The sequence below is a fragment of the Bombina bombina genome, chromosome 9, assembly GCF_027579735.1.
Source record: "Bombina bombina isolate aBomBom1 chromosome 9, aBomBom1.pri, whole genome shotgun sequence".
Lineage (NCBI taxonomy): Eukaryota > Metazoa > Chordata > Amphibia > Anura > Bombinatoridae > Bombina > Bombina bombina.
This window is the reverse complement of record NC_069507.1, coordinates 162463792-162482075: the sequence shown is the minus strand read 5'-3', so window position 1 is coordinate 162482075 and position 18284 is coordinate 162463792. Positions and strand designations below refer to the sequence as shown.

Sequence of the window (18284 nt, the reverse complement as noted above, 5' to 3'; positions counted from 1 at the left end):
TGGTCCTCCAGACGGGCAGAAGTCTTCATCCAGCCGGCATCTTCTATCTTCATCCATCCGACGCGGAGCGGGTCCATCTTAAAGACATCTGACGCGGAGCATCCTCTTTAAAAGAAGTCTTCTTGCTGAATGACGGTTTCTTTGTGACGTCATCCAAGATGGCGTCCCTTAGATTCCGATTGGCTGATCGAATTCTATCAGCAAATCAGAATTAAGGTAGAAAAAATCCAATTGGCTGAAACAATCAGCCAATAGGATTGAAGTTTAATCCTATTGGCTGATCCAATCAGCCAATAGGATTGATCTCGCTTTCTATTGGCTGTTCCAATCAGCCAATAGAATGCGCGATTAATCCTATTGGCTGATTTACTGGGTAATCAGTGTTAACGAGTTCCACTGCTTGCCTTTTAGCATTCAGGTCCCTGTCAGAACACCGCGGCAATGCTGTCGCACTTGAGAGTATGTGCCTGTTCCAAAGCATAGATCCTGGAGGGTAAGTCTGCTTTATTTAAGATTTGGCAGGGATGCCTATGGGTCACAGTGTGACACCTTATAGCCTCTATAGGATCCAGGGTTAATATCTCATTAGTTAGATTATTTTTAGAACAGTTTGGAGACTTTGTGTACTGCTTTGTTCTCTACTGGAACACTTGTGAAGGGTTTGGGAGCAATTTAGGCTCTGTACTTTTGGCAATGGAACTTTTTTCACAGACAGGTTTCACTTTCGTTTTTGAAGTTTCTTCTAATAGCTTTGCGCTTTCCTCATAGCAGCGGAGATCCTTATTTGTGGACCACGTGATCGGGTGCGTCTAGCTACCGTTCTTTACAATCCTGCTGCAAGGAACTCTGTCAGTCTGACGGAGTGCGTTTTCTTAGTCGGTCTGGGTCTAGGAGGTGGTGAGTGCCCCAGCCACTGGGGTTATAAAGGTGCCTCTTTTTTTTATTTAGACCATTTTGTTTTTACTCACGGTGGGATTACATCTCCAGCAATGGAGGACTCTGAGATTAACACTTTAGATGGTTCTGTAGCGTCTATATAAATTAATAATACCTGTCTATATTGTGAGGAATCCTTGGTTTGTCCACCTACTCAATTTTGTTCCAACAGCTAAACCGCCTCCTTCTAAGAAGCCTTCCTTCAGATTTAAGATTGAACAGCTGCGTTTTCTGCTAAAGGTGGTTATGTCTACTCTAGAGGTTCCAGAAGCGAAGCTTCCAGAGGAACCTAAGATTTCTAAATTAGAGAGGGTCTATGAGAACAAGAAGGCCCCACAAACTTTCCCAGTTCACATGGCGAATATTATCTGTAGCGAATGGGAAAGGATTGGAACTCCCTTTTCCCCTTCAACTTTTAAGAAGTTATTCCCAGTTCCTGACTCCCAGCTGGAATTGTGGAGTTCCATTCCTAAGGTGGATGGAGCCATTTCTACACTAGCTAAGCATACCACTATCCCTCTGGAAGATTGCTCTTCCTTTAGGGAACCTATGGACAAGAAGTTGGAAAGTTACCTGAGAAGAATGTTCCAATACATGGGGTTTTTATTCCAGCCCTCAACAGCGGTGGCGGGGGCAGCCACCTATTGGTGTGACTCTCTGTCAGAACCTATCGAGGTGGAATCTCCCCTTAAAGATATTCAGGAGAGGATTAAGGCTTTAAGGATAGCAAACTCCTTTATCTGTGACGCAAATATGCAGATTGTCTGTCTGAATGCAAAGGCTTCTGGTGTTGTGGACCTAGCTCGCAGGGCTCTCTGGTGGAAGTCTTGGTCCATGGATATGGTTTCTACATTCAGACTTCTTTCCTTACCATTCAAGGGGAAGGTTTTATTTGGTCCAGATCTGGACTCTATAATTTCTACTGTTACCAGGGGGAAAGGTGCTTTCCTCCCGCTGGATAAGAAAAACAGACCTAAGGGACGGCAGTCCTCTAATTTTCGTTCCTTTCGTTCAGACGAGTCCCAGAGAACTCAATCATCCTCCAAGCCTGAGAAGCCTAAGAGTACCTGGAAGCCTGCTCAGTCCTGGAACAAATCCAAACAGACTAAGAAGCCCGCAGATAACAAATCTGCATGAAGGGGCGGCCCCCGATCCGGGATAGGATTGAGTAGGGGCAGACTGTTGTTTTTCTCAGATGCCTGGTTTCAGGATGTTCAGCATCCTTGGGTGTTAGAAGTTGTATCTCAAGGATACAGGATAGGATTCAAATCTCATCCACCCAGGGACAGGTTCCTCCTCTCCAGGCTGTTTACAAGATCAGTTAAAAGGACAGGCTTTTTAGATTGCGTACAGGACCTATCCTCCTTAGGAGTAATCATCCCGGTATCTGCATCAGAAAGAGGTCTATGGTTCAATTCAAAGCTCTTTGTTGGGCAATTCTGGACTTGAAGTATCTAAACACATTTCTAAGTGTCCCTTCCTTCAAAATGGAGATGATCAGATCGATCCTTTCCCTTGGTTCAGGAAGGACAGTAATGACTACTATCGATCTGAAGGATGCATACCTTCATGTTCCAATCCACAGGGATAATTTTTGGTTCCTGAGTTTTGCATTTCTAGATCAGCACTTTCAGTTCATAGCAAGGGTTTGTGGACTCAGGAGGAATCCACACTTCCGTTCAATATCGTTGAACTCCGGGAAATCGTCAATGCTCTGAAGGCATGTCCCCAACTAAGTTCGACCCAGTATATCAGATTCAAATCAAACAATATAACTTCAGTCGCTTACATCAACCATCAGGGAGGAATGAGAAGTTCCTTGGCAATGAGGGAGGGGGGTCAAATCTTAGAATTGGCAGAAGCCCACAGCTGTATTCTGTCAGCGATCTACATTCCGGGAGTGGAGAACTGGGAAGCAGACTTCCTCAGCAGACAATCCTTTCACCCGGGGGAATGGTCCCTCCACCCTGAGGTGTTTGCAGAGATTTGGCGCATGTGGGGGATGCCAGAGATCGATCTCATGGCCTCTCGAGATTGAGGGATCTTCAAGAAGGATTAGTAGATGTTCTAGTGGTTCCATGGAGGTTCAGACTCGTATATCTCTTTCCTCCATTGCCTCTTCTCCCTCGTGTAGTGGCCCGCATCAAGCAGGAGCAGGCCTCAGTGATTATAATTGCTCCTTCCTGGCCTCGAAGGACCTGGTTTGCAGATCTGTTGAGAATGTCCTCATCTCCTCTGTGGAAGTTACCTTATCAGGAGGACCTTCTAATACAGGTGCCTTTCCAACATCAAAATTTAGATTCTTTGAGGCTGACTGCGTGGAAATTAAACGTTTAGTCTTAGCTAAGAGAGGATTCTCTGATAGTGTCATAGACACTTTGATTCAGGCTCATAAGCCGGTTACTCTGCGCATCTACCATAAGGTGTGCATCTTAGCTTAAGGTAAAGGTTGTCAGAATTTTATCTTTTCTCCAAGATGGATTGGAGAAGGGTCTATCTGCCAGCTCTCTGAAGAGGCAGATATCGGCCCTATTGGTTTTACTGCACAAAAGATTAGCTTATCTTCCGGACGTGCAGTCCTTTAAGGCTCTTACTAGGATCAGACCTGTTGCTCCGCCTTGGAGCCTCAATCTTGTTCTTCATTTTTCGCAGCTGGCTCCGTTTAAACCCATGCATGTTGTTGATATTAAACTGTTATCTTGGAAAGTTTTGTTTCTTTCTAATGACACGGTGAGTCCACGGATCATCATCAATTACTGTTGGGAACACCACCCCCGGCCAGCAGGAGGAGGCAAAAAGCACCACAGCAAAGCCGTCGAGCATCACCTCCCCACCCACAATCCCCCAGTCATTCTCTTTGCCTGTAGTGCAAGGAGGTGGTAAATTTTAGGTGTCTGATGAGAAGTTTTCTTCAATCAAGATTTTATTATTTTTAAGCAGAGTAAACTTACTCTGATCTTTATTGGGGTCTAGCCTTAGTCCACGTCAGCCTCTTCAATAGGGCAGTGGTGGCTTTTGAGCACTTGAGAACTTCTTTTCTCAAGAATCTGCTGCCCTATCCAGAAAGCCTGAGTAGGTTTACTTAGTTTCTTAAATTTTTTACAGGTCAATGTAAGGTGCCGCACCCTCTCAAACCAGGTGAGCTGTCCTGCGGCTGGACAGCTTTTTCAGGTAAGTGCCATTTTAATTTTGTTTTAAAAAGGAGAATACTGGCACTTGTTACAGCTAAGGGTTGTCTTATAAAAAATGGGACTTTTTTAAGGCCTTCATGTTTGGGGTTTATTTAAGGCAGTGTTGGGCATTGAGACTGTGAGGAGAGGGATTCATGGTGGCTCAGTGAGTTATGTCTGTTCCTACGGACTTTAACTTTTTTCTTTTTTTTGGGTCATAAAAATGTCACTGTTTTAAGTCGTTTTTTGGCAGTTAAGGCTCTGTAACCTCTAGGACCGCTCCGTAATTGAAAGGGGAGGGTCCTTTGTTGAAGTGGTTTCCTTTAGGCACGCTTTCGGTGTGACTGTACAGAGCTGTGTAGCTGTGACGTTGTAGTCAGTTGCTCCAATCTCCTTTTTCTCTGCGCTGCTGTTTTTCAAGTCCGGATTGTCTTTTCTGTGAGGGAAGCCACTCCGTGAGCTGCAGGACAGGTAGGCACCTCTGTAAAGCTACTGAGGTGTATAGGTAGCCTGAGGTCTATTTGGTTTGTTACGCTAACACACAATTTTATTTAAAAAAACACAGTAGACTTTTCTTTTTTTTTAAATATTTATTCAATTTATCCATATTTATTACATATGATGGATCAAGGGGCCTTTCAAACCATTATCTCAGGCGAAGTTGCTGCTTTTCAGTTATGCTTTGATACTCAGGTGGAACACCCAGTACAGGTAGCCCTCAGTTTACGCCGGGGTTAGGTTCCAGAAGGAATGGTTGTAAATCAAAACCGTTGTAAATTGAAACCCAGTTTATAATGTAAGTCAATGGGAAGTGAGGGAGATAGGTTCCAGGCTCCTCTCAAAATCTTCATAAGTAACACCTAATACATTATGTTTAAAGCTTTGAAATGAATACTTTAAATGCTAAACAGCATTATAAACCTAATAAAATAATCACACAACACAGAATATATAATTAAACTAAGTTAAATGAACAAAAACATTTGCTAAACAGCATTATAAACCTAATAAAATAATCACACAACACAGACTTCACTTGCATTTTTCTGCAAACAGTTCTTTCTATGCATTCCAATCTGGACTGATTTATAGAAATGAAGATCTTGTTCCTTTGAAATCTGCTCGATAGCTCAGGTCTGGTTAAACTGATTAATTTCAGCTTACTTGGCTTTGCTGCAACACAAGCGGACAGCTCCACCTACTGGCTATTTTAATAAATGCACTGCTTCTCAATGCTTTTCAATAGCAGTCACATGACTGGAAAAAAAGGTTGTTATTCTGAAACGGTGTAAATTGAACCATTGTAAAACGAGGGCCACCTGTATTTTTTTGTTCCTCATGCATTGAGAGAACTTTGTTATAGAGATAAAATATTTGACCATGAGCCACCATTATCCCAGGCAAATGCTGTTCAGGTGTCTCCTGTAGTAGATATGCCGTAGCTTTCTCCTCAAGCGCCCCAACCTTTTCAGTCTCCACATACAGTGCCCTGTGTTTACTCTGGCAATACGATTTTCTTTACAGGACATTGCCTCCCAGGTATCCTCTGCGGTATCTGAGGTTTTTTAGTTTTCAACATGCTGCAGGGAAGGCGTAAAAGGAAACTTAAGGAATCAGTTAGTAAGGTTTCTGATCAAGTTGTGGCTATCCAGAGTGTCCCTTCTCATAATCCTGAGGAGGAAGACATGTCGGTAGCGTCTGAGGGAGAAATCTCAGACTCAGATAGTGTAATTCCTTCTTCTGATGCTGAAGTGGTATCCTTTGATTATTACTTAAGGAGGTTTTGGCTACTTTGGACGACTCCAACACCACTATCGTAGTCAACCCTAAAAAGTCTAGTAAATTGAACAAGTACTTGTTATTGCTCAAGAATGGGAAAGACATGGTATTCCCTTTTCTCCATCTCCTATTTTTAAGAAGATGTTTCCTATAGCTGACTCCATTAAGGAGTCGTGGCAGACGGTTCCTAAGGTAGAAGGAGCGATCTCCACTTTGGCTTAGAGGACTACTATTTCCATAGAAGATAGTTGTTCTTTTAAGGATCCAATGGATACAAAATTGGAGGATTTACTAAAGAAGATGTATGTCCACCAGGGTCTACAATGGCAACCTGCGGTGTATATCGCCACTGTTACCAGCGCTGTGGCTTACTGGTTTGATACGTTGTCTGAATCTCTTCAGATGGATACTCCTCTTGAGGAGATCCAGGATTAAGGCTCTTAAATTAGCCAATTCCTTCATTACAGATGCATCCTTACAGGTCATCAAACTGGGAGCCAAAATTTCTGGTTTTGCGGTCCTAGCCCGAAGAGCCTTGTGGTTGAAGTCATGGTCTCTGGATGTTTAATCTAAATCTAAGCTCATGGCTATTCCTTACAAGGGTAAGACCTTGTTTGGACCTGGTTTGGCGGAAATTATCTCAGATATTACTGGAGGGTAGGGTTCTTTTCTTCCTCAAGATAAAAAGAATAAGCAGAAAGGACGTCAGAGTAACTTTCGTTCCTTTTGTAACTTTAAAGGCAAGTCTTCCTTCCCTTCCTCCAAGCAAGTTGAAGCCAAGCCTTCCTGGAAGCCCAACCAGTCCTGGAATAAGGGAAAGCAATCTAAAAGGCCTTCAGCTGATTCCAAGTCAGTATGAAGGGGTGGCCCCCGATCCGGGAGCGGATCTTTTAGGGGGCAGACTCTCTCTCTTTCCCCCCCCCCCCCCCCAGGCTTGGTTAAGAGATGTACCGGATCCCTGGGCGGTGGACATTGTCTCCCAAGGATACAAAAGAGACTTCAAATCTTTTCCTCCCAGAGGCAGGTTTCTCCTCTCCAGATTATCTGTAGACCAGATAAAGAGAGGTGTTCTTACATTGTGTCAAGGACCTTGCCACCCTGGGGGTTATAGTTCCAGTTCCCTTTCAGGAAAGTGGTCTGGGATTTTACTCAAATCTTTTCGTAGTTCCCAAAAAGGAGGGAACTTTTCGACCAATCCTAGATCTAAAATGTTTAAACAAGTTTCTCAGAGTGCCATCCTTCAAGATGGAGACTATACGCTCCATTCTTCCCTTGGTACAAGATGGTCAGTTCATGACAACCATAGACCTAAAGGATGCATACCTTCATGTTCCCATTCACAGGGACCATCACAAGTTTCTGAGATTTGCCTTCTTGGACAATCATTTCCAGTTTGTGGCCCTTCCATTTGGCCTTGCCACAGCTCCCAGAATTTTTTTAAAGGTTCTGGGGGCATTGCAGTGGCAGTTTATCTGGACTACATTCTGGTTCAGGCGCCATCTTTTCAATAAGCAGAATCTCATACAGAGATCTTGTTGTCTTTTCTTCGATCCCACAGGTGGAAGGTGAATCGGTAAAAAAGTTCTCTGGTTCCAGCTACAAGGGTCGTATTTTTGGGGACTATAATAGACTCCCTGTTAATGAAGATTTTTCTGACGGAGGTCAGAAAAAGAAAGATTTTCAACTCTTGTCTTGCCCTTCAGTCCTCGCCTTGTTCATCAGTGGCTCAATGTATGGAGGTAATCGCTCTGATGGTGGCGTCCATGAACATCATTCAGTTCGCTCGGTTTCATCTCAGATCTTTGCAGTTATGAATGCTCAGACAATGGAATGGGGACTATACGGATCTGTCTCCGCATATAGATCTAGATCAGGCGTCGATAGACTCTCTTCTGTGGTGGCTTTCTCAGGACCATCTCTCCCAGGGTACTTGCTTTCGCAGACCCTCCTGGGTGATTGTGACCACAGATGCCAGCCTTCTAGGTTGGGGAGCAGTATGGGGCTCGTTAAAGGCTCAGGGCTTATGGACCCGGGAGGAGTCTGTTCTGCCCATAAACATCTTGGAGCTGAGAGCAATCTTCAATGCTCTTCTTGCCTGACCTCGGTTAGCCTCAGCTCAGTTTATCAGATTCCAGTCGGACAGCATAACATCGGTGGCCTACATCAACCACCAGGGGGGAACTCGGAGTTCCTTGGCCATGACAGAGGTGGCCCGAATTATTCATTGCGCGGAGACCCACAACTGCTGTCTTTCTGCGATCCACATCCCAGGAGTGGACAATTGTGAAGCAGATTTTCTAAGCAGACAAACTTTTCATCCCGGGGAGTGTGAACTTCATTTGTTTTCCAGCTTGACCCTCAAGTGGGGGCAGCCGGAGTTGGATCTCATGGCTTCTCGTCAGAATGCCAAACTTCCAAGATACGGCTCGAGGTCAAGGGATCCGTAGGCATTTCTGAAAGATGCTCTGGCAGTTCCTTGGAACTTCAGTCTAGCATACCTGTTTCCTCCGTTCGCTCTCCTTCCAAGAGTCATTGCTCTAATCAAGCAGGAGAGGGCGTCTGTAATTCTAATAGCCCCATAGTGGCCTCGCAGGATTTGGTATGCAGACCTAGTGGTTATGTCATCTCTTCCACCTTGGAGACTTCTGCTGATGAAGGACCTTATATTTCAGGGTCCCTTTCTTTATCCAAATCTTGTTTCTCTGAAGCTGACTGCTTGAAGAATGAACGCTTAGTTTTGTCTAAGCGAGGGTTCTCGGAATCGGTCATTGAGACCTTGATTCAGGCTCATAAGCCTGTGACTAGAAGGATTTACCATAAAATATGGCGTAAATATCTGTATTGGTGTGAATCCAAAGGTTTTTTGTGGAGTAAAGTCAGGATTCCCAGGATTTTGTCCTTTCTCCTGGAGGGTCTGGAGAAAGAGTTGTCAGCAAGTACCTTGAAGGGTCAAATATCTGCCTTGTCTATTTTATTGCATTAGCGTCTGGCAGATGTACCAGATGTACGATCCTTTTGTCAGGCCTTTGTCAGAATCAGGCCTGTGTTTTAACCTGTTACTCCTTCCTGGAGTCTTAACCTTGTTCTTAAAGTCCTTCAGCAGGCTCAGTTTGAGCCAATGCATTTGTTAGATATTAAGATGTTATCTTGAAAGGTTTCATTTCTTGTTGCCATTTCTTCTGCTCGGAGAGTTTCTGAGGTATCAGCGTTATAGTATGATTCGCCTTACCTTATCTTTCATTCTGATAAGGTGGTTCTACGTACTAGCATACATGGAAGGTAAGCGCGGTATAGCGGCAACCGGAACCGGCAAATGAGACTGAAGTCCTCCAAAGAAAACTACTGGCAGAGAGCCGTAGCCTGCGATAGACTCCAAATCGCTTGTAGACAACTAGAACAACAAGGTGAGTGGCAGGCTCTGCATAAACCATACTAGCGCTCAAAATTAGGATTAAAAAGAAAACTTTTAATGAAAAAATATTAAAAATACATATAAGGCTGTACACAGATACAGGGGGGGGGACAAAACAAACAAGCCTGGCGCGTTTCGCGCCCCCTAGTGGCGCTTATTCATAGGCTGAGCCTATGAATAAGCGCCACTAGGGGGCGCGAAACGCGTCAGGCTTGTTTGTTTTGTTCCCCCCCCCCGTATCTGTGTACAGCCTTATATGTATTTTTAATATTTTTTCATTAAAAGTTTTCTTTTTAATCCTAATTTTGAGCGCTAGTATGGTTTATGCAGAGCCTGCCACTCACCTTGTTGTTCTAGGTTCTACGTACTAAGTTAGGTTTCCTTCCTAAGGTTGTTTCGGATAGGAATATTAATCAGGATAGGAATATTATTTAGGAAATTGTGTTCCTTCCTTGTGTCCTAATCCTTCTTATCATGAGGAGCGTTGGCTGCACAACCTAGATGTGGTGCATGCAATGAAATTCTACTTACAGGCGACTAAGGATTTTCGCCAGTCTTTTGCTTTGTTTGTCTGTTTCTCTGGGAAACGCAAGGGTCAGAAAGCTACGGCTACTTCTTTCACTCTGGTTAAAGAGTATAATTCGTTTGGCCTATGAGACTGCTGGTCAGCAACCTCCTGAGGGACCCTCCCTGCCAGGAGAGAAAGGAATTTATCTGATAAGCATAAATTTTGATTTAATTAAAATCAACCCTCCTTTACCATTATTTACCTTTACATGTAGTCCTCCCTGCTCGGCGGCCATTTTATTTCCTCATTGAAAGCAAAGAGCTACAGCCAATCAGAAGCTGTAAAACTCCTCCTGCTGAGACTGACAACTCACACTGCCTTCTATTGGCCTCAGCAATGTTATGTCTGATAGAAAACCTAGAGCATGAACCTTCTGTCTCAGAAGTGGGTGTTACAGCTGCTAACTTGCTGTAGTGTTCTGCTTGTTGAAGAGAATAAAACCAAAATTAAGGGTAAAAGAGGTTGATTTTATTAGCAATGAACTAAACTGTTTAATGTAATTTAAATTAAAGTGATTGTAAAGTTTAATAAATAAGTGCCCAGTATCTAAAAATACTTTTAAAAATAGGGGCACTTTCATTGATTAAACTTTTCAATAAAGCTTATTTTTTTTTAAATACTTACCCTTCTTTATGGAAAACTGACCGGGGCTCCTCCGCCCGCTTCTTCTGCTATAGTTAGCACAGTGATGACTAATCTGGCTTCCTCCAATCGTTGCGTGCCCTCTTTGGCGTCCAGCTCATGGGGCACGCAACAATTGTAGGAAGCCGGATTCATCATTGCTGTGCTGACCACACCAGGAGAAGCGGGTGGAGGATCGACGGTCTGTTTTCCTTAAAGGTTAAGTATTTTTAGATACCGGGCACTTATTAATTAAACTTTACAATCACTTTAAATGTAAGTATTTAAGGTATTGAAAATGTTGTTTTCAAAGCAACTGATTCTGTGTCACTTTTAACAAATGTAGCTCAATCCAGTCACTTCACGGCTGCTGTACAGATCTTGCTACATAATTTTTATCGGACACTAGTCAACCTCGCTTCACATAATATGGCAATAGCCAAAAAAAAAAAAAATACCAATGCAACCAATCAAAATGAAATGATCATCCATATTGGCTTCTCCACAATAATGCCTACTCATGACTTGGCTTCCACCACAATCAAACCTAAACATTATCACCCTAAACTGCTATTAATCCTAACCGCCATGTAACCGCCTACATCAAACACAACTAGCGGCTGACCACTATATCCTCACTGCAGTTACTCATAATGGATAACCCAATTTCCTTGCACCACAACTGAGTTTATTGTGATGGTGGGGATGTTTTTGGCAGAAATTAGGAGGGTTCCTCCTTCCTTGGAAAAACTCCTAATGTCTGGCAGAAACTCCCCCACCATAACAGTAAACTCTAACCAAGACATTCACCTCTGCAAACAACCCTAATGGTTGACACAATACTCCACCATTGCTCTCCTAGCTGCAAATCACACACCCCATCTTAACCATAATTTTAACACTATACGCCATCTAAGGGATCGATTTATCAAAGGCCTTGCAACCCTTTCAACCCCCTACGACTGCAGGTTCTCACAAGAGAACCTGCCGCCTGTATTTAACAAGCAGTGGTCAGACCGGGGAGATTGAAAGCTCCTGCCCATGCGTGATTGGCTGTGCGCGGGCAGGGGGCGGCATTGCACGGAAGTGCAAAATAAACCTTTTGTGCAATGCTGAATTCTGCCAGAGGCGAGCTGCGGCAAACAGGGGCGCAATACTATGTACGCCCCTGTCCGCCGAAGATTGATTAATCGACCCCTAAGTGATCTTATCACATGATCCTCACCATCTCTAACCCCAAAATGACTTGCTGTTACCAAGCAGTAAATGTATACATACATAAGGGACACTAGTGCAAAAATAACTCTACTAAAATAGCATTTTGTTTTTGCACTAAAATATCCCTTTAATGTAAGCATATGTATTAAATGTTGCACTGAAGCTATTTTAGTCGGGATAGACAAATATCAAAATGTTGACATTCAAAATGGTAAAACTAATTATCCACTTGAAACTAATTTTGATATTGGAAAGTATCTCTACAACATGTGTTAACTTTCAATTATCAAGTGTAGCAGTCAAATATTTAACTGTAATGTTGATTCCCATAGACCTACTGTAAAGTTGGAGAATCAACATTTGAATGTAAATATTTAAAAATTTGAATGTTTCATTCGATATTAAAGTATTGCATTTGATTAATGGAAAGTTAACTTTACATTTTTGTAAAAACAAATGTTGAACATTTAGCAAACATTTGACTTTCAGGTTGAGTGAACAATTACGGCCAGCATTTGTCATTTTTTTTAGGAATGTGCAAAAATATTTGCCAATCACTACATTTGTAGTAAACTGTATACATAACAATGTTTGTTGGGGTATTTTAACACCTTTCTACAGCTGACTATATGAACTGTTTACATAAACGTCTGTTCCATTTGTAGCTTCTGAAGTTAACAGCTACTTTTTCAAGGTTGATGGATTTTCTTTTTACTCTTTGAAGTGATTTGTGTATTAGAGGTTTAGTTATTTCAAAAGAGCGACGCGTTGCTAATTGTTTTTACCTTTTTGTCCTGCAGGTTTTTCATTGCCACTTCAATAGCAATTTTTTCCCACTCTTCTTGGAACATTTGCTGGCTGACAGAATTTCCTTGTCTACTGGTTCCTTCCTTCTTGGTAATTATATAAAATGCTTAATAAATTGCATAATTAACAAGTGCATAATAAAAAAACAATGATTTAACACCTACTCTGAATTTCAAATAAGCAGGGGTTTCTCTTGTAAGGTGTATCCAGTCCACGGATCATCCATTACTTGTGGGATATTCTCATTCCCAACAGGAAGTTGCAAGAGGACACCCACAGCAGAGCTGTAATATAGCTCCTCCCCTAACTGTCATAGCCAGTCATTCTCTTGCAACTCTCAACAAGCAAGGACGTTGTAGGAGAGAGTGGTTAAATATAGCTAGTTTATTTTCTTCAATCAAAAGTTTGTTATTTTTAAATAGTACTGGAGTTGTGCTATTTTATCTCAGGCAGTAAATAGAAGAAGAATCTGCCTGAGGTTTCTATGATCTTAGCAGGTTGTAACTAAGATCCATTGCTGTTCTCACATATGTCTGAGGGGATTACACAAATGAGGTAACTTCAGCGAGAGAATGGCGTGCAGTTTATTCTGCTATCAGGTATGTGCAGTTATAATTTTTTCTAGAGATGGAAAACACTAGAAAATGCTGCTGATACCGGATTAATGTAAGTTAAGTCTGAATACAGTGATTTAATAACGACTGGTATCATGCTTACTCCCAGGGGTAATACCCTTATGATATTGCAATATAAAACGTTTGCTGGCATGTTTAATCGTTTTTATATATGCTTTGGTGATAAAACTTTATTGGGGCCTAGTTTTTTCCACATGGCTGGCTTAAATTTTGACTAGAAACAATTTCCACTGTTGTAGTATAAAAGTTACAGTTGGTGCAGTTAAAATTACAAACTGTGACATCCAGCTTCCCTCAAAGGCCCTCTGAATGCTATAGGACATCTCTAAAGGGCCCAAAAGCTTTCCAAAGTCGTTTATTGGGGAAGGTAGGGCCACAGCTTGCTGTGGCAGTTGGTTGTGACTGTTAAAAAACGTCTATTTAGTTTTTTTGATCCGTTTTTTTAACTAAGGGGTTAATCATCCATTTGCAAGTGGGTGCAATGCTCTGTTAGCCTATTATACACACTGTAAAAATTTCGTTTGATTTACAGCATTTTTTTCACTGTTTTTCAAATTCTGACAAAATTTGTTTCTCTTAAAGGCACAGTACCGTTTTTTTATATTTGCTTGTTAACTTGATTTAAAGTGTTTTCCAAGCTTGCTAGTCTCATTGCTATTCTGTATAAACATGTCTGACATAGAAGAAACTCCTTGTTATGTTTAAAAGCCATGGTGGAACCCCCCTTAGAATGTGTACCAAATGTACTGATTTCATTTTATGCAATAAAGATAATTTTCTGTCTTTAAAAAATTTATCACCAGAGGAATCTGACGAGGGGGAAGTTATGCCGACTAACTTTCCCCACGTGTCAGACCCTTTGACTCCCGCTTAAGGGACTCACGCTCAAATGGCGCCAAGTACATCTAGGGCGCCCATAGCGTTTACTTTACAAGACATGGCGGCAGTCATGGATAATACACTGTCAGCGGTATTAGCCAGACTACCTGAACTTAGAGGTAAGCGAGATAGCTCTGGGGTGAGACAAAATGCAGAGCATACTGACGCTTTAAGAACCATGTCTGATACTGCCTCACAATATGCAGAAGCTGAGGAAAGAGAGCTTCAGTCAGTGGGTGATGTTAATGACTCATGAAAGATACCTGATTCTAACATTTCTACATTTAAATTTAAGCTTGAACACCTCCGCGTGTTGCTTAGGGAGGTTTTAGCTGCTCTGAATGACTGTGATACCATTGCAGTGCCAGAGAAATTGTGTAGACTGGATAAATACTTTGCAGTGCCGGTGTGTACTGATGTTTTTCCAAATACCTAAAAGGTTTACAGAAATTATTAATAAGGAATGGGATAGACCCCCTCCTATTTTTAGAAAAATGTTTCCAATAGACGCCACCACACGGGACTTATGGCAGACAGTCCCTAAGGTGGAGGGAGCAGTTTTTACTCTAGTAAAGCGTACTACTATCCCTGTCGAGGACAGTTGTGCTTTTTTTAGATCCAATGGATAAAAAATTAGAGGTTACCTTAAGAAAATATTTATTCAACAAGGTTTTATCCTACAGCCCCTTGCATGCATTGCCCCTGTCACTGCTGCTGCGGCGTACTGGTTTGAGTTTCTGGAAGAGGCTTTACAGGTAGCGACTCCATTGGATGACATACTTGGCAAACTTAGAGCACTTAAGCTAGCCAATTCTTTTATTCTGATGCCATTGTTCATTTGACTAAACTAACGGCTAAGAATTCTGGTTTTGCTATACAGGCGCGCAGAGCGCTATGGCTTAGATCATGGTCAGCTGACGTGACTTCAAAATCTAAGCTACTTAACATTCCCTTCAAGGGGCAGACCCTATTCGGGCCTGGTTGAACGAGATTATTGCTGATATCACTGGAGGAAAAGGTCATGCCCTTTCTCAGGACAGGTCCAAATCAAGGGCCAAACAGTCTAATTTTCGTGCCTTTCAAAACTTCAAGGCAGGTGCGGCATCAACTTCCTCTAATGCTAAACAAGAGGGAACTTTTGCTCAATCCAAGACGGTCTGGAGACCAAACCTGACCTGGAAAAAAGGTAAGCAGGTAAAAAAGCCTGCTGCTGCCTCTAAGACAGCATGAAGGAACGGCCCCCTATCCGGGAACGGATCTAGTAGGGGGCAGACTTTCACTCTTTGCCCAGGCGTGGGCAAGAGATGTTCAGGATCCCTGGGCGTTGGAAATTATATCCCAGGGATATCTTGTGGACTTCAAAGCTTCCCCCCCAAAAGGGAGATTTCACCTTTCACAATTATCTGCACACCAGATAAAGAGAGAGGCATTCTTACACTGTGTACGAGACCTCCTAGTTATGGGAGTGATCCATCCAGTTCCAAAGGAGGAACAGGGACAGGGTTTTTACTCAAATCTGTTTGTGGTTCCCAAAAAAGAGGGAACCTTCAGACCAATTTTGGATCTAAAGATCTTAAACAAATTCCTCAGAGTTCCATCATTCAAGATGGAAACTATTCGTACCATCCTACCACTGATCCAGGAGGGTCAATATATGACTACAGTGGATCTAAAGGATGCTTATCTTCACATTCCGATACACAAAGATCATCATCGGTTTCTCAGGTTTGCCTTTCAAGACAGGCATTATCAGTTGTAGCTCTTCCCTTGGGATTAGCTACAGCCCCAAGAATCTTTACAAAGGTTCTAGGGTCGCTTATGGCGGTCCTAAGGCCGCGGGGCATAGCAGTAGCCCCTTATTTAGACGACATCCTGATACAGGCGTCAAACTTCCAAATTGCCAAGTCTCATTCGGACGTAGTACTGGCATTTCTGTGGTCGCATGGGTGGAAAGTGAATGAGGAAAAGAGTTCTCTATCCCCACTCACAAGAGTTTCCTTTCTAGGGACTCTGATAGATTCTGTAGAAATGAAAATTCACCTGACGGAGTCCAGGTTATCAAAGCTTCTAAATTCCTGCCGGGTTCTTCATTCCATTCCGCGCCCTTCGGTGGTTCAGTGTATGGAAGTAATCGGCTTAATGGTAGCGGCAATGGACATAGTGCCATTTGAACGCTTACATCTCAGACCGCTGCAACTATGCATGCTCAGTCAGTGGAACGGGGATTACACAGATTTGTCCCCTCAACTGAATCTGGACCAAGAGACCAGGGATTCTCTTCTCTGGTGGCTATCTCGGGTCCATCTGTCCAAAGGTATGACCTTTCGCAGGCCAGATTGGACAATTGTTACGACAGATGCCAGCCTTCTAGGTTGGGGTGCAGTCTGGAACTCCCTGAAGGCTCAGGGATCGTGGACTCAGGAGGAGTCTCTCCTTCCATTAAATATTCTGGAACTAAGAGCGATATTCAAGGCTCTTCAGGCTTGGCCTCAGTTAGCAACTCTGAGGTACATCAGATTTCAGTCGGACAACATCACGACTGTAGCTTACATCAACCATCAAGGGGGAACGAGAAGTTCCCTAGAGATGTTAGAAGTTTAAAAAATAATTCGCTGGGCAGAGATTCACTCTTGCCACCTATCAGCTATCCATATCCCAGGTGTAGAGCACTGGGAGGCGGATTTTCTAAGTCGTCAGACTTTTCATCCGGGAGAGTGGGAACTCCATCCGGAGGTATTTGCACAACTGATTCATCGTTGGGGCAAACCAGAACTGGATCTCATGGCGTCTCGCCAGAACGCCAAGCTTCCGTGTTACGGATCCAGGTCCAGGGATCCCAAGGCGACACTGATAGATGCTCTAGCAGCGCCCTGGTCTTTCAACCTGGCTTATGTGTTTCCACCGTTTCCTCTGCTCCCTCGACTGATTGCCAAGATCAAGCAGGAGAGAGCATCAGTGATTCTGATAGCACCTGCGTGGCCACGCAGGACCTGGTATGCAGATCTAGTGGACATGTCATCCTTTCCACCATGGTCTCTGCCTCTGAAACAGGACCTTCTACTTCAGGGTCTTTTCAACCATCCAAATCTAATTTCTCTGAGGCTGACTGCCTGGAGATTGAACGCTTGATTTTATCAAAGCGTGGCTTCTCCGAGTCAGTTATTGATACCTTAAGACAGGCACGAAAGCCTGTCACCAGGAAAATTTACCATAAGGTATGGCGTAGATAACTTTATTGGTGTGAATCCAAGGGTTACTCATGGAGTAAGGTCAGGATTGCTAGGATATTATCTTTTCTCCAAGAAGGTTTGGAAAAAGGATTGTCAGCTAGTTAAGCGTCTGGCAGATGTTCCAGACGTTCAGGCATTTTGTCAGGCTTTAGTTAGAATCAAGCCTGTGTTTAAACCTGTTGCTCCACCATGGAGCTTAAACTTAGTTCTTAAGGTTCTTCAAGGAGTTCCGTTTGAACCTCTTCATTCCATAGATATCAAGCTTTTATCTTGGAACGTTCTTTTTTTGGTAGCTATTTCCTCGGCTCATAGAGTCTCTGAGCTATCTGCCTTACAATGTGATTCTCCTTATCTGATTTTTCATACGGATAAGGTAGTCCTGCGTACCAAACCTGGGTTCTTACCTAAGGTGGTATCTAACAAGAATATCAATCAAGAGATTGTTGTTCCATCCTTGTGTTACACAATCTGGACGTGGTCCGTGCTTTAAAGTTTTACTTACAAGCTACTAAAGATTTTCGTCAAACATCTTCTTTGTTTGTTGTCTACTCTGGACAGAGGAGAGGTCAAAAGGCTTCGGCAACCTCTTTTTCTTTTTGACTAAGAAGCTTAATCCGCTTAGCCTATGAGACTGCTGGACAGCAGCCTCCTGAAAGGATTACAGCTCATTCCACTAGAGCTGTGGCTTCCACTTGGGCCTTTAAAAATGAGGCTTCTTTTGATCAGATTTGCAAGGCGACGACTTGGTCTTCGCTTCATATTTTTTCAAAATTTTACAAATTTGATACTTTTGCTTCTTCGGAGGCTATATTTGGGAGACAGGTTTTACGGGCAGTGGTTCCTTCCATTTAAGTTCCTGCCTTGTCCCTCCCTTCATCCGTGTACTTTGGTATTGGTATCCCACAAGTAATGGATGATCCGTGGACTGGATACACCTTACAAGAGAAAACACAATTTATGCTTACCTGATAAATTTATTTCTCTTGTGGTGTATCCAGTCCACGGCCCGCCCTGTCATTTTAAGGCAGG

General features: G+C 42.9%; 1 protein-coding gene across 1 annotated transcript in view; it reads left to right on the top strand.

Annotated features, from left to right (window-relative positions):
* Positions 1-18284, top strand: part of MFSD13A (major facilitator superfamily domain containing 13A) — a 152278-nt gene that overhangs the window by 80649 nt on the left and 53345 nt on the right. The window contains exon 6 of the mRNA XM_053692469.1: positions 12505-12601. Coding sequence (XP_053548444.1) covers positions 12505-12601 — 97 coding nt within the window. The remainder of the gene's footprint in view (positions 1-12504; positions 12602-18284) is intronic.